At 28.0% G+C, this 23,501-nt stretch overlaps 1 protein-coding gene across 3 annotated transcripts; it reads right to left on the bottom strand.

The window, feature by feature from the left end:
- Positions 1–302: 302 nt before the first annotated feature.
- Positions 303–2,064, bottom strand: LOC149512993 (uncharacterized). 3 transcript variants are annotated; one of them, XR_016331379.1, is made up of 3 exons: positions 1,802–1,973; positions 1,248–1,328; positions 303–1,142 (listed from the first exon to the last, which is right to left on the bottom strand). XR_016331379.1 is itself a non-coding variant. In XM_089750550.1 (3 exons), the coding sequence occupies exons 1-3, from the start codon at positions 1,884–1,886 to the stop codon at positions 896–898; spliced, it is 312 nt and encodes a 103-aa protein (XP_089606676.1). In that variant the 5' UTR covers positions 1,887–1,978; the 3' UTR covers positions 303–895. The 3 variants fall into 3 exon arrangements, 1 of the variants encoding a protein (XP_089606676.1); XM_089750550.1 differs by having other exon boundaries at positions 303–1,041; positions 1,802–1,978; XR_016331380.1 differs by having other exon boundaries at positions 303–1,309; positions 1,802–2,064.
- Between the last annotated feature and the right edge of the window lie 21,437 nt (positions 2,065–23,501).

Consider the following 23,501-nt stretch of genomic DNA (forward strand, 5'->3'; position numbering starts at 1 on the left):
ATGAAATTAGTTTTAATAATAGTGACAATTTTAGTTGCAGTGGCAAACGTAGTTCAAAAGAGAATTTTAAGGAAAATTATTGGGAATTCTCCTTTCATTCATGAAATAAATGTTGGTAAGGATATTGGTTTCATTCAAACCGAGTACTGAATATTTTTTATTATTCTATTTTGCATACATATAAACGCTTAATTATAACAACATATGAAATAAATACATTAACTTAAATGCAAAAATATTTTAATAGAAATAACTTCTTATTTGTATAAAAGATTTTAGTAGTGAAGAAGTTGCTAAAACCATAAAAGAAATCACACTACATCTTTTCATTGAACATGGCTATTTCAGTGAATGAAGCAGCGGGGGCGACGGTTCTTCAAAAATTCTTTTATACCATTCTAGATCAGTAACTAAATCTATCAAAATTAATGTCTCCCTTTTTCTTCCATTCAATTCACTGTTTGACCTCCTTTTGCTTATGTTTTTATTTTTCCACGTGGAGCTTGGGGAGAGTGGATGCAAGTGTGAAGGGTCGAGACTTAAGCTTCGAACTCGCGCGATTTCGAGATCCAAGCATTCACCCTTTCGACATCCCAGATCAGCCTGACTGTCACGATTCACACCCTTGTGAGGTATTGTCCGCTCTGATCCCCTGATCTTAGGATTTTATCCTACAAAAAGCGTCTCGTAAGGAAAAAGTGGTGTGAACCCTTTTATACTCTAGGGACTCTCCTATTATGTTCGATGTGGGATTCAAGACTCTTCCTTAGGTCCGTGACATTCTCTCGCATCCAACCTCGTGACGTTCTCGTCACGGAGGCTGACCACCCTGCGTACCTTCTTCGAAGTGCTTGGTGTGAATCGAACGGTTTAGAGCTGGCTCTGATACCACTTGTCACGGATCGAGACTTAAACTCCGAACCCGCGCCACTCCGGGACCCAGGCATTCACCTTTTCGGTGTCCCGAATCAACTTGACCACCATGGTTCACACTCTTGTGAGGTATTGTCTGCTCTGATCCCCTGATCTCACAGTTTTGTCCTACAAAAAGCACCTCACAAGGAAGAGGTTGTGTGAACCCTTTTATACCTCAAGGACCCTCCTATTATATTTGATGTAAGATTCATGACTCTTCTTTAAATCTGTGACACAAAGACATGACGATGTACTTGGAACATAAGTTACACAAGCAGCACAACCACCGACTCTTATATGTGTTGTGGGTATGTTACAAACAAAAAATTTACCATCCTTGTGGCATGATCGTGGATGCGGCCCGCCAGTGCTAGGAGTCACAGGAAAGTTTGTGCTACGACCGTTATGTTTCACTGAGACATATAAACAAACAATAAATATGCTGTGATCAAGTAAACCAAAAAACCATAAAACTACAGTCACTAAACTTATATTACACGAAAGAAAAGACTTAGTTCTCAAAGAGATATTTTAGAATTTCAAAGTCCATCTTAAAAGTTTTAAAATGTTTATTACAAAAATGATCTCTCTATTATGATAAGTTTCAATTAATAATAGTTTCATTAACAAATAAACTGAATGAATTAATCGATTTGAGTTTTATCTAAAACACAAATAATTTCTGAAAGAGAACTTGAGTCTTCACTGAACCCTGTATAGCTCTGCCCCTAGATGCCGAAGTAGACAAGGGTAGTCAAGCTTATGAATCAATTTATTTTTTTATGGTTTTAACGGTGAAGGGAAATTAACAAGGTGTTGTTAGCAGTAATACTGCTTATTAAAGAAGAATAAGTACAAGCAAAACAATAAAAAAAAATTGTCTCACCATGATGAAGTTCTTGAGCTACAATAATGAAGGGAAAGACCAAAACAGAGGACCAGAGGAAATAGCCAACGAAGAAGGCCTTCATTTTGGGAATTGATAATACACTATCCAGCTACCGACACCTACTTGTAGATCATTACAGCATACTTTGGTTCTTTCGGTGCAATATATAAATATTATATATTTATAAAGATTGTTGTAACCAAGAAAAGAACAAATGCTGATTGGTTTGGGAAAAGTTATTTCTTTTTTCAGAAAAGTGATTCCTGTTAATTATTTTATTTGACAAATTTGATATCGTGTTTGATTAAGAAAATATAAAATTATTTAATAACATATTTTATTATATTATTTTTATTTATATTATTAGTTGATCTATATGCAAAAAGAACACGTTTTTATGTTATTTAATTTGTAAATTATTTATTTATTTATTATATAAATTATTTATTTATTTAACATGTAAGTTGCTTATTTATTTATTTAGCATGTTTTTTGTTTATTTAACATATAATTTATTTATTTATTTAACATTATACGTTGTTTATTACTTTTTTAATTAACATGGAAATTGTTCATTTATTTAACATGTAAATTATTTATTTAATATATAAATTGTTATATAATTATATATTTATCTAACATGTAAAAATATTTTTATTTTGTTCTATAATAAATTATTTTATTTTATAAAATAAATAAAAAAATTACTTTTATTTTATAAACATAAGAGACCAATAAAGTAGTAATATAATTAAAAAATATAATTAAATTAAAAATTAAAAAAAAAAACTCTTTCTTCTCAAAATCTAATAATACCTTAAGAAAAGAGGGTTTCAGATTTTTCATATATATATTTTATAGTATCGAGAATGTAAAATTTCTAAAGTTAAAAAAATAAAATTTTTAATCAAATAAAAAAAATTAAATTATGAAAAGTAAGTTTTCAATTAAAAATTTTACTTTCCTAAAATTTGAGGATATCATTTCATATTTACAAAGATTTGATTCTTTGGATGCAAACAATTAACTATACCAGGAGTATGTTTCTTTTAAAACCACTTTAATTCTAACCATCAACTATGTCTCTTTCAATTACCATAAAAAAATTTGATTTCAACTTTATCGGTCTTCGTGTGACCCCTTTGTGTGGGTACTCCAATTATGACCATAATAATTAAAACCTGCTCTTTCAATGACCATTAAAAAAAAAATTTTTTGACTTGAACTTTACAGGTCTTTGTGTCACCCCTTTGCGTGGGTACTCCAATTATGATAATAAAAATTACAAGCTACTCTTTCAATGACCATAAAAAAAGTAAAAGTTGACTTCATTTATGTTCATAAAAATTATAAGCTACCATTTGAATAAAATTCTAATTGAATTTCGTTAATATCAAGTTGGGTTTGCTTTTAAGTAATTTAGTTTATCGAATATGAGTTTAAAAGTTTTTTGAGAATGTTTATTGATAATATATAAAAATTATGGATAAATTTATTAATTTTATTGAATAAAATGTATTTATAAAAAAATTTTAAAGTGTTAAATGAAATTTTTTCTTCAAATTTTTTTATTTTCAATATTTGGTTTGTCTGTTGAAAAATTTTAAAGGTATTCAATTAAAAGCTTTCCTTCAAACCTTCATATTTTTTCAATTTTTTGTTTTTTAAGGTGTCTAACAAAAAATTTTAGAAGTGTTCAATTAAAAGTTTCTCTTCAAATTTTTATATTTTTTAATTTTTAGAGGTATCTATGGACGCCTTAACATTAAAGGTGTATTTGCCACTACAAATGAGCTAAGTTCGAGCATCATTCGAGCTCGAGTTTCGACATAAATAATCAAGTTTAAAGATGAATATAAAAATTAAATTTTTTTATTTGATAAACTGACTCTATTGATACAATTTTAAACTTACTTGGAATATTCATATAATTCTCAAATGAACTTTCGTTTCTTTTTTTTTTTAATTTAATTTTTGTTTTTTAATATTTTGTAAATTAATTTTGTTAAAAAAGAAAGGTCAATAAAGAATTCCATGTAATACTTCCATTTGATTTTTTTTTTATCTTTTGCCATTTTTTGAATTTTCTATTAGATGAATTTTGCAACAAAATTGTGTTGTTCAATAGAAATATCAAAACAATCCATATCCAATGGATTTTGATCAATCACAATATGATAGGAGACAATTTTTTTAAATTAGGACCAAGTTAAGATGAATGAAATTTTTTATAAGATATGAGATTGGACGAAGCGTATTTAGATGTTTTTTCTCCACTCATTTCAAATTAAATATAAAAATATATATTATTATTTTAATTTTATATTTTTATATATTTATTATATTAATAAATTTTTTTAATATTTTAATTTTAAAATGAGGGTGTTCATAAGGCACTTTCTATGAGTTTCAATTTTTTCTCTTTTTCTCTTTTGTTATTTTTTTATGATTTTTTATATATTTTTTTATTATACATTTTGTGATAATAAAAAATCAATTTAGGTATTCACATATCACCATAAAATTTTTTTACCTTTTTTATTTTTTTAATTATATAAAATTTGAAAAAAAAAACTATAATGAATAGAGATGACAAACAAAAAATTTTTGACTCACGACTCCACCGGTATTTATATATAGCATAAGTACTCCTTTAAAATGTGAAAATAGTTTAATAATAGTTACAATTTTAGTTGCAATGGCAAATTTAGTTCAAAACATAACTTTAAGGAAAATTATTGGAAATTCTCCTTTCATTCATAAAATAAAATGTTGGTAAGGATATTGGTTTCATTCAAACAAATTAATAATTTTTTTTAATTATTCTATTTTGCATCGTTTTGTAATATTTTGCATACATATAAACCCTTAATTATAACAACATATGAAATAAATACATTAATTTAAATGCAAAAATATTTTAATAGAAATAACTTCTTATTTGTATTAATTTTTAGTAGACTTGATGATTTTTGTATTTGTTTTATATAAAATATTAAAATTTATGTATTCATATTATATTTTACATAAAATTTACTTATTATAATTTATATCATATAAAAATATAAAATTAATTTTTAATTTTATTAGATTCATATATAATTATTACTAAAATTTTAAATTATATCACTTTTTTATTTTTTATTTGTGTCATGTTTTAAATTATTAGATATATTTTTTTAATAGTAAAAAAGTGGGTAAAAACATAAAGAAAAAAATCACATTACATCTTTTCAATGAACAGGGCTATTCGAGTGAAGGACGCAAGGACATGGCGATGTACTTGGAATATAAGTTGCGCAATTAGGTCCGGAGGGGGCAACCGATACTCTTTCTTGTGTTGTGGGTATGTTACAAACAAAATATTTACCATCCTTGTGGCATGATATTGGTCAGGGATGTGGCTGGCCAGTGCCAGAAGTCGCAGGAAAATTTGTGCTACCACCATTCTGTTTCACCGAGACATATAAACAAACAATAAATATGGGGTTATCAAGGAAACCAAAAACCATAAAATTGTAGTCGCTATACTTTGATATTACATGAAAGAGAAGACTTAGTTCTCAAAGGATGACAATTTAGAATTTGAAAGTCCGTATTAGATTCGGATCTTAATATATATATTTATATTATATAGAGAGAGAGAAAAAGAGAGAGAGAAGGAGGGAGAAATTAATTTACATTAGTATAAAATTTTTTAATTTTACACTTTTTTTAATAATTAATTTCATTAAATTCAAAAAATAATATTAAATTATTTTTTTGACCTGTCTCCCCTCATCCTTTAGATATACTAAAATTAATGATTAAAAAACATAAAAATTTTTTTTATATAACTTGATCCCTCCCTCCCTTCTCTCTCTCTCTCTCTATATATATATATATATATATATATATAAATATATTTATATATATATGAAATTCGTCGATGGGAAAAAATTGACATCTCATTTTGTAATTGAAAATCTTTATATATGGAAAGAAAATTTAGGTAAGGTTATGTTATAAGCGACCTTAAGATCTCCATTTTAATCAATTTATAATACAACAATAACCCAAAATGTAAAAGGGTTAACTAATGGAAGGATGTTGACAGAGTAAAAAATTTTACTTAGTGAAACTTAATTTAAATAAAATAAATTATAAAAAATAATAATAACAACATAATAGTACTAAAAGAATTAAAATTTTTATATCCAGTCATAATTGTTAAAAATCTTACAATTATCATTGACATAGTTTTATTTTTTGAAAACATTGTAAAATAGCTTCGTTATAAATATTTTGAATACATCTGTCGTAATGATTTTGTGTCGATCCGACGAATTTGAAAACGAAATAAAAATAACGAAATCGCCACCAATCTTTTTTTATTAGGTGCGATTGACCACCTATTAAAACATATCTTTTTAATGAAATCTTAAAATTAATTAAAATTTATTACAAAGATAATTTTAAGATCTGTGCAACAGTCTAAGTTTGGGAGTGGGTTACGCGTGGGGAATGATTAGTACCCCCACAGCGCCCATTAAAAACGGTACCAATTAACAACGTGTTATCCTTTGATTTTGATAAAAATAATCTAATTTTCGGTGTTCGAAAAATAATTTCCTTGATTTTTTATTTATTAAAAAAATTTATTCTCAAGAAAAATAAATTAAAACTTTTTTATTGAAATTATTTTTAAAATGTTCCAGTACGTTGGTAACATTAAAAGAACTCTTTCTCACATAGAGATTTCTTAAAGCATCTTTACTCGGAATACTTTTAGAATCTCATCTTTTGAGGTCCAAATTTACTTTTCGTAAAAAAATTATGTCATGTATGCAATGCAAATAATAACATGTTGATGCACACATTTTATTCTTTTTCAAAAATTTTATTAATTGTTTTATTAATTGTTTTATTTTTAATTTTGAAGAAAAAAAGAATTTTATTTGTATTGAAGTTTTTCTATAAATATTTCAATACACTAGTAATATTTAAAAAAAATCTTCTCACCTAAGGATTTCTTAAAGCATCTCTACCCGGAATATTTTTAGAATCCCATCATTGGATAAAATTTATTTTCTTATCATTTTTACTACTTATTTTTATTATATTAATCAATTTTTATTTATTACTTTAAAAAAAGAAAATTTTTACTGTATTGAAATTTTTTTTATAAATACTCTAATACACTGGTAGTATTTAAAAAAAATCTTCTCACCTAGAGATTTCGTAGGCATCACTACTCAAAATACCTCTGAATCTCATCGTCGGATAAAAATTTCATTTTCCTACATTTTTTATTAGTTTGGTATTATTATTAAATTGATTGTTATATTATTGTTTTTAAAGTTTATTTTAAAAATTAACATAATTATAAAAAATTTAACCACAATTTCATCATTTAATCTAACAAATATAAATATTTTAATATGTGTAAATATTAATAACATAATATATAAAAAATAAGAAAAATTTTAAAAAAATTTTTTTTTACCTGAACTGGGTCGGTCAACGGTCTGGTCAACGCACAGTTCGGTTCGACGGTTCGGTCCAACGGTTTAGGGTCGGTCTGAGCACGATTTGGGTGGCTCAGCGGTTCAATACCGGTTCGGTTCGGTCTGGGCGGTTCGGTTTGATCTGCGAGGTTCGATTTCGATCCAGTCAGACTGATCAGAGGCTAATGGAGAAGCAGGTCGTCGGGTCGAGTGTGCGGATCCCGGGTCGGATTCGGGTCAATGCGCGGATCCTCCTTGGTCTAAACGACGTCGTTTTGGGCGTTACTTGAAACGACGTCATTTTGGTTTTCACCGTTTTATATAAAATGTTCAAAAAATTTTTTCGATCATTTTTCCTTTCTTAAAAAAAAAAAAACCATTTTTTTCTCTCCTTTCTTCTTCAGCCAGACGTCGATCGGTTGACTGCCGTCACCATCGCCGTCGTTCGTCGATCACTGACCGCTGTCGCCGATGGTCGAAAAATTTCCAAAAACACCAAAATGTTCCTCTCGACCTCTTGAGCACAAATCTGACCTTTTTTTCACCAAAAAAAATCCTCACTTCCCTAGATCTGCTTTCAAAGTTTCGGTGAGAAAAATTTTTTTTTTTGTATTCTGACCCTTCTTTTTTTTTTTTGAAACTGACCCCTATTTGTTTTTTCGTGCAAGAAGCTTGGTGTTGGGTTCCTCCCTACGGGAGGACTGTGTATTTTTTTTATGTTTCTGCTAAATTTTTTAAAAAAAATAGAAGCTTTTTTTTGCCCTTTTTTTGTTCCTTTTCCCTTTCGTAAATTACAAGCTCTATTTATAGAGCTTGCTGGGATTCAAATCCCAGATCTTCAGGGATTCGAATCCCATTTTTTTCAACTGGTGATTCACGCTTGTCATGCGTGATAGGGGCTTATCGGTCGGTCGCTGGCAGCTAGCGACGGTGATTTTGGACTTTAGGGATTGTGCATTTAATGCACTAGATCTCAACCAGATAAAGATGAAGAATAAGGGAAAAAAAAAGGAAAAAAAGAAGAAAGAAAAAAAAGATAAAAAAAATGCAAAAACGGGAAGAAAGTGAAAAGAAAAAAAATTAAAAAAATAATAATAAAAATAAAAATAAAAAAATTGTGTTTACAGTTGCCCCTCTTTGCCTATTTCTGTGAATCAGGTATAAAGCAAAGACAAACAAACAACCATTTTGCTTAAAAAGATGAAACATTTAGAAAAGAGAAAAAAATTTTTTTTTTGTTTTTTTGGTTCGACAGAAAAGGACTCATCGCAATAGAGGTCCAATCGATATTTTTGAAAGTTTAAAAGGCTCATCTTAGTAGAGGCTCAACAACTTAAAAATTTTTTTGGAAAGGCTACTCTCAGCAGAGGCTCTACAACTTTAAAAATCTTTTAGAAATACTTCTCTCAACAGAGGCTTAACAGCTTTAAAATCTTCTCTTGAAAAGGACTCCTTTCAGCAGAGGCTTAACAACTTTAAAATTCTCTTGAAAAAGCTCCTCTCAGTAGAGACTCAACAACTTTAAAAATCTCTTGGAAATGGCTCATCTCAGCAGAGGCTCAACAAATTTAAAATTCTTATCTTGGAAAAGTTCTTCTCAGCAGAGGCTTAACAACTTTAAAATTCTTATCTTGAAAAAGCTCTTCTCAATAGAGGCTCAATAACTTTAAAAATCTCTTTGGAAAAGCTCCTCTCAGCAGAGGCTCAACAACTTTAAAATCTTATTTTGGAAAAAGCTCCTCTCAGTAGAGGCTCAACAACTTTAAAATCTTATTTTGGAAAAAGCTCCTCTCAGTAGAGGCTCAACAACTTTAAAAATCTCATTTTGGAAAAAGCTCATCTCAGCAGAGGCTCAACAACTTTAAAAAATTTTCATATGTTTTCAAATTTGAGTTCTCATCTTTGAACAAGTAAATTTTCTCTTTTGAATTCTTTTGTTTGATCGTTGTCTTTATCAAAATCTTGTTTTTCATTAAGAAATGGAAAATTTCTATCTTTGTTACAACTTATTATGGATGCATGTACTGAGTGCTCTAAATGCAATGCATGTAATGCAATCAAAATTATGCATTGTAGTAAAAAGATTCTCGAAATCTCTCACTTTTTGCTTCTTTTATTTGAATTCTCATATGACCAATCTGTTCTAAGATATGGTTTCAAAAATGCACTCTTTCCACACTTGAAATGACTTCTAACCCATACGTATAATAGAGATGCACATCCTATGAATCGTCTTTTTTTATTTCATTGACAGAAATTCAATGACCTGATGGTTTTAGCTAGGATTGCTGGAGCGGGATTAATTGCTTGGGTTTTAATTTACTTGAAAAAGTCTACCATAGTTATCTCAATGTAACCTAAAGTCTTCGAAAAGATTACCATACCATACAATGCTAGTGCAAACACAGCCATACCTTTGTCATTATTTAAATGCTCCTGAATGAAGTTTCAGAGAAAACCCTAACGAATGTTGAGATGTTCACCTTTAGATTTCGTGAAGGAATTAATGGTTTCTACTTTAACCCCCATAAGCTTGGCTAACTTTTTACAATAACCTGATTTTAGTTTTCGGGTAAATACTTTATCTGAACATTGTAGTTCTATCCCGAGCAAAATCGAATACTCCTTAATAGTTGGCACCAAATCTTTCTGATTAAAAGTGAAGCATCTATAGGATGGATCCCAAAACTGTATAGCTGCTTTGACCAGCTGTTCATCAATCACTACTGAAATGAGGGATGCAATCTGCCCATACTTTTTGCAAAAGCTTTTTTATCTTTCTTCACTTAATTGACCCCAGACAATAGCCAACTTTTTTAACTTATTCTGTGTGAGATCTAAATGCACTTTCTCGGATAATTCAGACACATAATCGGTAGGCAAACAATCTCCATTCTTTTGTTGAACTTCTTTCGACCAAACATGTACTTCATTATATGATTCACATGGCACACTGACTGAGGAGGAGCAAATTTATAATTCTAAGGGATCCATGAAAACTTCTTAGGAGAAATACGTCCTAGAGCAAATATCTCGATGCAAAACTGTATGATATGATTAATGCAAAAAAATAAAACAAAATTGAGTTAGTGTGGTTCGAAAAAAAAACATTTTTTTAATTTTTTAGTGTTTTTGAGATTTTTTATGTTTTGTTTTGTTTCATATTATACACAACTTTTATTCTTAGGTATTTCCTACAAGAAGATGGACAAGGCTCTACATAAGGCTAGTTTCTTAGGCTTATTATATGCTGGGTTTGGATTGACAGGGTTTAAAGGTTCCCAAATTGTTCCTCACTATCGTCCATGTTGGACTAGTAAGGCACCCCGATCCTCACCCATTACAGGGTACGAACAGAAAGGGTTCAATTCGAGTGGAAGTATTTCACTTGCCATTACAGAGGTTATCACCTCACGAGGGCATAGGTACTTTACTTCCTCCTATAAAGGACGGAGCCTGAGTATAGAGCTCATGTATGAGATGCATTGTGCCATTGTGTGTAAATATATCCTAATTTATTAAGAGCAATATATACAAAAAAATAAAACATAAGAGGCATAGTAAAGGAAATGTGTGTGAATTTTTTTGCTTTTTATTTTTGATTTGTTTTGATTTATTTATTTTACTAAAAATGAAGAATAAAAATTTAAGAAATTGATTAAGACTATTTAAATCAAAAATTGAGGATAACAAGTAGTTAATTTTGGCCTGACTCTCAAAAACAAAAGGCATCCCTAGTGGAATCGCCAAGCTGTCGTAACGATTTTGTGTCCACCCGATGAATTTGGAAACGAAATAAAAAATAACGGAGTCACCACCAATTTTTTTTGGCTAGGTGCGATTGGCCACCTATTAAAACATATCTTTTTAATGAAATCTTAAAATTAATTAAAATTTATTAAAAAGATAATTTTAGGCTCTGCGCAATAGTCTAGGTTCGAGAGTCGGTTATGCGTGGGGAATGATTAGCACCCCCACAGTGCCCGTTAAGAATGGTACCAATTAACAACGTGTTATCCTTTGATTTTGATAAAAATAGTCTAATTTTTGGTGTTCGAAAAATAATTTCTTTGATTTTTTTTATTTATTAAAAAAAATTTATTCTCGAGAAAAATAAATTAAAACATTTTTATTGAAATTATTCTTAAAATGTTTTAGTACGTTGGTAACATTAAAAGAACTCTTTCTCACCTAGAGATTTCTTAAAGCATCTCTACTCAGAATACTTTTAGAATCTCATCTTTAGAGGTCCAAATTTATTTTTCGTAAAAAAGTTATCTCATGTATGCAATGCAAATAATAACATGTTGATGCACACATTTTATTTTTTTTCAAAAATTTTATTAATTGTTTTATTAATTATTTTTATTTTGAAGAAAAAAAAATTTATTTGTATTGAAGTTTTTCTATAAATATTCTAATACATTGGTAATATTTAAAAAAAATCTTCTCACCTAGGGATTTTTTAAAGCATATTTACTCGGAATACTTTTAGAATCCCATCATTGGATAAAATTTATTTTCTTCTCATTTTTATTACTTATTTTTATTATATTAATCAATTTTTATTTATTACTTTAAAAAAAAAAATTTTTACTGTATTGAAAATTTTTTTATAAATACTCCAATACACTAGTAGTATTTTAAAAAAATCTTCTCACCTAGAGATTTCGTAGGCATCACTACTCGAAATTCTTTGAATCTCATCGTCAGATAAAAATTTCATTTTCCTACATTTTTTATTAGTTTGGTATTATTATTAAATTGATTGTTATATTATTGTTTTTAAAGTTTATTTTAAAAATTAACATAATTATAAAAAAATTAACCATAATTTCATCATTTAATGTAACAAATATAAATATTTTAATATGCATAAATATTAATAACATAATATATAAAAAATAAGAAAAATTCAAAAAAAAATTTTTTTTACCTGAACCGGACCGGTCAACGGTTTAATCAATGCACGGTTCGGTTCGACGGTTCGATCCGGCGGTTCGGCTAGGTCTGGGCATGATCTGTGTGGCTCAACGATTTAGTACCAATTCGGTTCGGTCTGGGCGGTTCGATTTCGGTCCAAATAGATCGATCAGAGGCTAATGGAAAAACGGGTCGTCGGGTCGGGTGCACGGACCCCAGGTCGGGTCTGGGTCAACGCGCGAATCCTCCTTGGTTTAAACGACGTCGTTTTGGGCGTTAATTGAAACGATGTCGTTTTGGTTTTCACCGTTTATATAAAAGGTTCAAAATTTTTTTTGATCATTTTTCCTTTCTTCTAAAAAAAATGACTGTTTTTTTTCTCTCCTTTCTTCTTCAGTCGGACGTCAGCTGGCCGACTACCGTCACCATCGTCGTATTTCGTTGGTCACTGGTCGTCGTCGTTGGTGGTTGAAAAATTCCCAAAAACACCAAAATATTTCTCTCGATCTCCTGAACATAGATCTGACCTCTTTTTCACCAAAAAAAAAATCCGCACTTCCTTAGATCTGCTTTCAAAGTTTCAGTGAAAATTTTTTTTTTTGTATTTTGACCCTTTTTTTTTTTTGAAACTGACCCCCTTTTGTTTTTTCGTGCAAGAAGCTTGACGCTGGGTTCCTCCCTACGGGAGGACTGTGTATTTTTTTTTGTGTTTTTGCTAAATTTTTTTTTAAAACAGAAGCTTTTTTTGCTTTTTTTTTTTTCAGTTCCTTCTCCCTTTTGTAAATTACAAGCTCTATTTATAGAGCTTGCTGGGATTCAAATCCCAGATCTTTAGGGATTCGAATCTCATTTTTTTTAACTGACGATTCACGCTTGTCATGCGTGATAGGGGCTTGTCGGTCGGCCGTTGATAGCTAGCGACGATGATTTTAGACTTTAGGGATTGTGCATTTAATGCACTAGATCTTAACCGGATAAGGATGAAGAAGAAGGGAAAAGAAATGAGGAAAAAAAGAAAAAAAAAAGAGAAAAAGAAAACGCAGAAACGGAAAGAAAGAGAAAAAATAAATAAATAAATAAATAAATAATAAAAATAAAAAATAAAAAAAATGGTGTTTACAACATCTTTTTCAGTATACACAATTAAACTATTATTCAAACATTGATCTTTTATTAGATCATGCAAACGAATCTTCAAAATGTTCATTAATGAAAATGCTATCTTTATTATGACAATTATAATTAGTAGAATCAATATTAGTTTCAACAAAAAATAATTTAAATAAATTTTTTTAACTTTACCTAAAACACACACAATTTTAGAACTTTTTTGTTATATTGAACCCCGTATAACACTGCCTTGGATGTGGAAATGGACAATTAGAAGGTAGTCAAGTATATGAATCAATTTATTTGATGTTTTTATTGGTTATTTTTCTTATTAAAAAGGAGATTTGAATATAATTTTTTATGAATGAAAATATATACAATTGTATTATCAATTAATCTTTTTTTTATGGTTTTAATGGTGAAAGGGAAATTAACAAGGTGTTTTTGGCAATAATATCGCTTATTTAAAAAGAATAAGTAAAAGTGAAATAAAAAAAAATTGTCTTACCATAAGGAATTTCTCCAGCTATAATTATGAAGGAAAAGACCAAAACAAAAAGGAAATAACTGACGAATAAGGCCTTCAGTTTGAGGAATACACTAGCTCATTTTGCCCACGCCTACTTATAGCTCATTAAAGAATCCTTTGGTTCCTTTGGTGCAATTGATACAACTAAAATTTTTGTTGTGTTTTGCCTTTTTTTTTGTGTTTTACTTTATTGACAAATTTTTTTTATTAAATTTATTTTTCTAGATAAATGAATTGATGTTGATTCAATGGAAACAATTTGTGGACAAGAGGATTTATTGATGATTATGTTGAAAATAGTGACTCAAATCTCATAACAGATTTGTTTAGGATTAGTTAGATTTTGTTTGATGAATAAAAAGACTTGTAAAAAAAGAATTTTAAGAAAAAAAAATTCTTGATAAGTAAGTTTATATATTTATAAATAGGTGAAGTCTCTATAAGGGGATGTATAAGAAAAAAATGTAAAAGAGTTGCAGTATTTTATGGAATAGACATCTCATAGAAGTACTAGAGATTTACGTCTTATGTGTGTGTATATTTGAATGTTTGTGAATAGATTAGAGAAGACTATGAGTGTTCATATAAGTATAGTAAATGGGTGCACATGGATATGTGTTTGTTTACGTTGAAAATACTTCATAGGACTAGAAGAGATTGAGATTGTCTATATGTATTAATTGTGAGTGAGAATGATTTGATATTTTGATATAATTTTTTACAACTAGCAAATTATTTTTCTCATTCTAAGACATAGGTCAGATGGGCCGAACCATGTTAAACTACTCTCTCTTGTATGGTTGAGTAATCATTTGATTTGACTTTCGTTGGCTTGATTAGATTGAGGGTTTTTGCCTAATAAATGATATTAAAGCTATGATGATCCCTAACAAGTGGTATCATAACTGAAGGTTCAAGATATGAGAAACGATAAGCCTAGAGAAGCTCGATTCTAGGGAAGAGTTTGAGTTCATGTTTTGAGAATCGGTTTACAAAAAGCTTTAAGACATATAAGAGAAGATGATTGCGAGACTTTCATTACAGGTAGAGCTAAGTATGTCTAACATAAAGATAGATGATTTGATAAATTTTGAGTTAAGGTAGAGATTGTTGAGAATAGTGACTTAAATCTCATGAGAGATTTATTTGAGATTAGCTAGATATTACTTGATGGATAAGAAAACTTACAAAAGAAGAATGTTAAGAGGAAATAAATTCTTGATAAACAAGTTTGTATACTTATAAATAGGTAAAATTTTTATAGGGTTAAGTATGAGAAAAAGATAAAAGATGATTGTAGGATTTTATGGGATAGACACCTCATACGAGTTTGGAGATTTACGTCTTATGGGTATGTATGTTTGAATATTTGTAAGTAGACTAAAAGAGACTAAGATGGTCCATACAGGAATGGTGAAGGGTGCACATGGTATCTATTTGTTTAGATTAAAAATACTCTATAAGATTATAAGAGATTGAGACAATTTATGGATATTAATTGTGAGTGAGAATAATTCGATGTTTTGATGTAATTTTTTATAAATAGTAGATCTTTTTTTTTTCATTCGTAAATATAAATAAGTTTGATCGAATTACGTTAAATTATTATCTCTTGTATAATTAATTAATTGTTTGATTTTATTTCTATTGGCTTAATTGGATAAAAGCTTTTTGCCTATGAGTGAGATAATATTTTTATTATTAATCGCTAAATCAATACAATGAACTGACGATGTTTAAAGTCTGGGTAAACAAGGGGAGTTTTCATGTCCTTTTATATTATTTTTAGGGGTTAATTTATTTCACCTATGAAATGTATTCACAAATCTCTCACATAAAAATCATATATTACAAATTCTCATCACAAATAATCAATAAAAATATAAACCTTTTAGATTTTTGATCAAAATCAAACAAAAAATTATAATATTCGTTTGATAGAATCTATCAATTGTTCTTAATAAAAACTAAAGATGCAATATCCCTATGAAGGCAGCAAAATTGGTAGTATTAGATTATGTTTAGTGCATAAAATAATAAATAAGATAAGATAATACTTATTTTATATAATATTTAATTTGTATCCAAAGAAAATGAAATTACAAAAAGTAATTATCATATTTTAAATGTAGAATGATTCAATTCTCTTAAAGTGAGAAAAAATAATTTTTAATCCAAAAAAATTGAACTTAAATATTTTATTATATCTTTAAAAATTATATTAATAACTTAAATTATATAAATTTTAAGAAAAAATAATTTTAACCAATAAATAAATTAACATATTCTAATTTTACACATATTAAACACAAAATAAAATGTAATTATTTAATTTAATTATATTTATAATAATATTTTATCTTATTCTATAATAATCTTATACACTAAATACTCTCTCGAAAAATAGAATTCCCTTTACTTGGATCTTTACTCCTTTCTGATCTTCTCATGGTTTCTTCTCCTACTTGACTCTTTTGGCGATAAGAACTACACTTTGTAATTTGAGATTGATAATGTTGGGGGAGTTTGGGATTTGTTAAAAAACAGAGAAATGGGATCAAAAATTGAGGAGAAAATAAAATGTTTGCTCGGTGTTTACTTGTTGGGTTTCTTTTATATAATTAATATATATATATATATATAAATATTTATTGAAATGATAAGGATATAACGTGCATTGTCGGTCATTAGTGGAAGCATGGGTAAAAAACGTGTCATTTTTAACACGTGAGTCCCTTTTCGAACTCTATCTAAATAAATGGTTATATTTGAAAAAATAACTGTGTTTAGGAGATGAATGTGAGAAACTTCGATACCACATAAGGTGAATATGAGTTTATTTTATGTTATATAACAATATATTTATCTCATAAAATGTGATATAATGTATGAAAATTATATTAATGTTTAACTTTGTTTTTTATTAACTATAATTTTTTAGTCTTAGAATTGCTTAATTTTAACTTTTATTAAGTATAATTTTTTAGTCTAAGAATTAAAAACCAATTATTTGATAAACACATAACTATACTTGTCATTTAAAAAAAAATTAACTTCTAATTTCATCATTTACTTTATATTTTTTATGTAATTGAGATTGATAATGTTGAACATAAAAAAAGAAGAGTGAGAAAAGAAAATAGTGACACCGATTAATTTATATATTCATGATGTGTAAAATATTAATAAATATATATATATAATTTGTATTTTATATAAAAATATATATTATAATTTATATCAATAAAAATATTAAATATATTTTTTAATTTTTTTTAAATTTTTTAAAAAATTTTAAATTATATTATTTTTTTATATATTTTATATATTTTTTTTTGTCTATTTTAAGTTATCAATTTTAAATAAAAGGATTGGGAAAAAGACAGAAAAAAGGACAACGAAAAAGCAGAATGATTGGATTTTTTTTTTGTTTTGGTAAAAGTATTACTTTTTTTTTTTACTTTAATTGCTTTTGTAAAGTAAAAGTGGAGTCTTTTCACAAAGAAAGAAAATGGAAATGTTAGTTCATGAACCACGTGAGTAAAATGTAGTCGGTATATATGCAGCCAATCGTCACATGTTGCGTTGATAGAATATTGGATAGTGCTTGGTTTAAAAAAATTATATTTTTTTATTTTTAATTTTTTTTTGAAAAAGTAAGAATGAAAATATATTTAATAATTAAAAAATTAAAATAATTTTTTAAAAAAATTACATAAATTCAAATATAAAAAAAAATGTTTATTGTTGTTGTTATTGTTGTTATTATTATTATTATTATTATTATTATTTTTTGTGTTTTGTAAGTTAATATGTTGACTTATATTTAAACATTTTTTGAAGTCATCCATTAATAAATATATATTATATATTTAAAACAAAAGTCGTTACTAATAATTACTTCCACAATATTTTTTAATATATTTGACATCTTGAATGATTTATAATCCCTTTTATATCTTTTCACTCAATTTTTTTTTTTACAATAATTTATGAAATTACTAAATATAATTAAAAAGTTTGAAACCATGGATGATATTATTGGATATTTTGTTTATTTCCTCATTCTCTGTTTTGGTCTTTCCCTTCACCGTTGTAGCTTAACAATTACATAACAGCAAGACTATTATATATGTGAGTCCACAAGTGCAAACTTTGTTGAATAAAAATAAGAAAGAAGTTGGGTAAGGCATTTTGAGAAATTTTTTAGGATAATAGTTTCCTCACAAAGCGTAAATAGATGATAGAAACGTTGTCCCTAAAATACCAATATCTAAATGAAGAAAAAAATAATTACACTTCATCTCTTCTTTGAGTACACTTGAACCATGAACCAGAAAAATATAGTGTAGGAGGATAAAATCTATTTTTGATCTCTAAAGAATGAAAAAAATGAGTGTTTATGAATTATATATAAGTTTCAAAAGAGGTTTTAAACGTCCTTTAATGAATGTTCATCATTTGAATGAAGTATTGCTTTATTTGGAATGAAAGAACATGTCCAACAGATTTTTTTTTTCTAGAACGAGCAATCGACTACTTTATAAAGAGTTTTTTCAAATAAAATACTAATATTCGAATGCCTTCCACAAAAATTTTTTTCTGGGTAGGGCAATCGGCACCCTTAATCCCTTTTTTACTGCATTCCAATGATTTTTTGTACTTTCAAAATATTATTTTTTTTCAATACACATGCATAATAAATGATTGTAAAACAATGTATTCATTTTAATAGTCTTTAAAAAATATTTCTTTTGTAATATAGACAACAAAGACTATTTCTTTTATATTATTTCGCTTTTACTTAATTATTCTTCTTAAATAAGCGGTATAAATGCTAACAAACCCTTGTCAATTTCCTTTCATCATTAATACCATACAAAATGAGGTTAGCTGATAATACTTATATATATTCATTTTCGAATCTCATTTTTAATTAATAAAAAAAAAAGCAATAAAAAGGTCAAATAAACTGATCTATTATACATATATATATATATATATATTTTCCCATCCATCTCATTTTTCTTACTGATATTAAATCCGAACCCAAAACTTTTAAGATGGACTTTTAAATTCTGAAATGTACCTTTGAGAACTAAGTCTTCTCTTTCTTGTAACATCAAGTTTAATGATTACATTTTCTTGACGATATATGTTTGAAAACTAAAACAATTTCTCAATTTTACTGTTTTTGTTTCCTTGATCACAACATATAAGTTATTGTTTATTTATGTCTTGGTGGAACATAACGGTGGTAGCTTAGGTTTTCTTGTGACTCTTGGCGCTGGTAAGGCACATCACGGAACAATATCAAGCCACAAAGGGTGGTGTATATTTTGTTTGCAACATACCCACACCACAAGATGGAGGACCGATTCCTCCATATGGTCGTGCACGTTGTCCAGTGACTTATATTCGAGGGTAATCGCCATGTCCTTGCATCATTTAGTGAAATCACCAAGTTCATTGAAAAGATGTAGCGTGGTTTGTTCTATGTTTTACGGACTTCTTCACTATTATTTATTTCTAATATGTTTGATACAAGAGAAAAGTTATTATATTAACTTTTTGCTTGAAAATTAATGTACTTATATTGCATATATGTTGTTATAATTAAGATTTATATGTTTGTAAATTATGAGATTTTAAATTTGAGTCTCATTGCATGTGGATTTGTTTCAATTTTATGTTAAATTTGTGTAATTATGTTCTAATTTATTAATCGGTTTGTTTGTTTAATTATTTAATTATATAATATTTTATTAAGATTGTAACTTATACTTGTAATTTCATAAAAAAAATTAGATGTGTAAACTATTCATAAAAATGTAATAAAGGAATTTAAGAAATGTTAATACAATGTTGATTTTTTAATTTCAATAATTAAGTTTTAAAGCTATCTTCAAGCACACTAGATCGATCAGGCATGGCAACTAATTTTGAACACATATTAGCAAAGTTGTAAGGTATGGCCTTGGTGTGACCTTCGTTCTTTGAAGCTAAGCAACCAATTGAAACTAGATCAAAGGACACCGAGTTGAAAATCTGTTTGGCGACTATAGCTCTTGCAGGATGATCGAGCTTATGAGTCCTTTTTAAGCTGCAAATGGGTTGCTTACATCATCAAAAGTGTAGAACCGAATTGAATTAAGAACAATTGAATTAAAATTGAACTTAAGAACAAGAGAACAAAAAACCTAGTTAAAAGGAAATTATTAATTTTTTTCTGCCAAAACTCAAGTAAGTTAAATATATAAGAATAAACAAGATTTTAATTAAATAAAACAGATATAGGTTTGTGATTTGGCAAAAATAAAATACTAATAATAATAACAGGAAAATAAAAACAAATAGGAGAGACCATGAAATGAAACACCCAAATAATAGGTAATTAAAGTAAAAAGCTCAATTGATATCAAGAGATTTCTCTATCTTAATATAGAAGACAGAAACTATAAATCTCGAACATAAAGCAAGCCATGCTATAAAAACCATTAAATAATATAGTATACCATTATATATAGCGATGGATCTAGGATTTTTTTTTTCAGAAATATCTAGTTATAATATATATAAAAAATTATCAATAAATTTATCAATTTTATCAACGAAAATTATGTTTATAGGAAAATTTTCCTTCAAATTTTTTAATTTTTCAATCTTTGGTGGTATGCGTAGAAAAAGTTTGGGGGTATCCAGGAAAAATTTACATTCAAAATTTGTTATTTTCCAACATTTTGGGCATCCATGGATATTCTTCAACAAAGGGGTGGATCCGCTTATGGTTACGAACAATTTCTTTATATCCGTTAAAAGGTTTGTAGCCTAAATCCAAAACTCAAATATTAATAACATCAAATAAAAGCAATTCTAACAGAATTGAAATAAAATAAAATTGAGTAAAAGGAAATCTTATTGATTTAAAGCTTGGCCACAAGAAAATTGCACGAACTCGGTTTAAAAATGCTAAGAAGCAATTGTTGTTTGATCAAGTGATCAATAAACTCACAAAAAATCATCAAATCAAAAAATTCTATCGCTGAAAATAGAATTTGTTAACAAAGTAACTGTTCACGAGAAGCTCACAAATACAAAAGAATTTTAAGAAGCTGGGGAAATAAAATTATAGAATTGTTGGAGCTGAAGTGTTATGTAGTTGGCGTGTGTCCTTTATCGTATGGTGGCTACACCCTTTAATAGAGGTTTTCGTAATGGTCGCTTCCTCTTCATCTTAGCTTAAGTTGAATACTTTATTCTATTTATAATTTATCCTGTGGTATGTACATTTGAAAATTTCCGTAATAAGTTTTCCTGATATACATATTGTTTAAGTTGAATTGTACATATATCTCAAATTCATGAACATTCCAAATGCAAGAGTACGTTTAGAATTTTATACAATCAAGTACAAAATTGTAATTATTGTTTTCTCATAATAAATTTTATAACTTATCATTTCCCTTATAATAAATTAGTCATATGCACACTCACTATAGGAGTGAAATAAATAAAAATCTAATTACTTACATAAATATTAATAGAATAAAAAAAATATATAGTTATCGTCAAATGTAAGAGAAAAAAATAAAATAACTACGGTATATGTTTTAAGATGAAGAACAAATAAGTATATATGGATAAGTGGATTTTAAAATCTGAATTCTCATTTTAGTTTAAAGAAAAAGAAAATTATCAATATAATCTTATTAATAGATAAATCTTTTTTTTAGTTAATTTTTAATTGAATTGATGTCACCTGTTAAAGTTTTCTAATTAATGTAAATATTTCAACTTTTGGTAATAAATTCTAATAATTTGTGTTAACCTTCAAACCGATCATATAATTTAATTCGCGAGTGCTTGTTTAAGCTAATCCCGTTTACGAAAAGCAAAACTTGACTTGGCTTGATTTATTTTAACGCTTATCAAACACATGATCGATGATCATTCATTTTCCATTTCCTATTCTACAATTCATCCTACAGTTCCAAAAGTAGGACCTTTAACCATACCAAGTTCCAGTTAAAATTATCCATAATAGGCAAATTAGAGTTGTTTAAGCGTGAAACACGCAAATTAAAAGTTGAAGATTTTGAAAGGGAGCCTCAAGTTTCTTTTTAACTAAGGATTTATTTAGATGGATGATAAAATTGATTTTAGTATGATTAAAAATAGTGATGGAGGTGAGATTGATTACTGTAATAATAAGATTAAAATCAATAGTTGGATATTGTAGAAATCCAATTTTATCTAGGATAAATGAATTTCGATTAATTTTTGAGCTTGATTGTGTGTTCTAATTTGAAAGCCCTTTTTGACACTTTAATCAGACTTATTAGGCTTTATGAGCTTTGTTTTAGGGACAATTTTCCTTAAGGATTTATTTTATGTGGGCTTGAAACTAATTTTGAATTATAATTAAGTGATTTGGGCTTAAGGTTCCAAAGTTCAATAGATGTCCCAATTTAATTTTTTAAGCCTCAGTCATTCTTATTAGGATTAATTAGGCTGTCTTAAATTTTCAAAAAAACCGATATTAGGGTTCAACATGGTCATTAACCTTCTCTTCCTTCCAGACCCGTTGACTCCAAATTGTTGCACCATTTTTAGCTTTTCAGTTTTCACCTTATGCTTTACCTATTAACTCCAGCACAAATCCATCAAGCTTTCTCACTGTCCCAAAACCAACACTACATAATTCTCGTTTCATGCTATCCCTATTTCTCTTCATGTTTTATACCATTTTACCTTAGCACAAGTTAATTAAAACTCCTTACAGCATCACATTGCTACAGCCCTACAAAAAAATTGAATTCGTTTGTCTTGTATGAATGGTGGGAGGAGCTAGTTTGCTAAGTGGGAAGACACAAAAAAATTCTTCAACAAAATGAAAGACCATTGCCATTATCCACCAAGACAACCCTAAGCCTTTAAAAGCTTTGCATGAAAGGGTCCAACCTACACCATTGAAAACATGACCAACAACCCCATTTTTCCTTTTTTTTACCACTTCTGCCTAATTTCCACAACATTGCCCTCACAAACCTCAACCACCATCATAAAGATACCAGATTCTTCCACAGACCTATTCAACTTTCATACTTCCCAGCTCATAACACCCAATTGAAAACATAAAAAAAAAAAACCATTAAGTTTTCAATCCCTAGGCAAATCACCACCATTTATAACCCTACAATCGACACCTACACCCTTAAAGACACACAAGAAAAATCAAAGTAACCTTCTAACCCCCCAACCAAATCAATCCAATCGAACCCCCTGTCAACAAACCAATCACTCTTACAAAATAATAAGAAGGAAAATCCATAATCATTTCAATGAGGAACCCAACCAAACAAAAAAAAAAAAAAAACAAAATAGCACAATCAAAATAAAAAAAATAAGAAATAAAAGGACCAAAATTTTTGGTCCTAGGTAAGTTGATTTTAATGATGATTTTAGGACTGTCAAATCAAAATGAAGAGGAAAAAAGAGAAGGCAATGAAAAAGGCAAGCAAAAGCAGTATAAAGAAGATCTTAGGTGACTGTTAAGAGAGGATTTTGCTTTCATTTCTTTGGAGTAAAAAAAAAAAAGGGAAGTTTTGGCATTTAGTAAAAGAAAGAAAAGAAAAAAGATAAAGGAAAA

Source organism: Durio zibethinus, chromosome 21 (assembly GCF_047325235.1).
Source record: "Durio zibethinus cultivar Kanyao isolate XHJ-2024 chromosome 21, ASM4732523v1, whole genome shotgun sequence".
In the NCBI taxonomy this organism is placed as follows: Eukaryota; Viridiplantae; Streptophyta; class Magnoliopsida; order Malvales; family Malvaceae; genus Durio; species Durio zibethinus.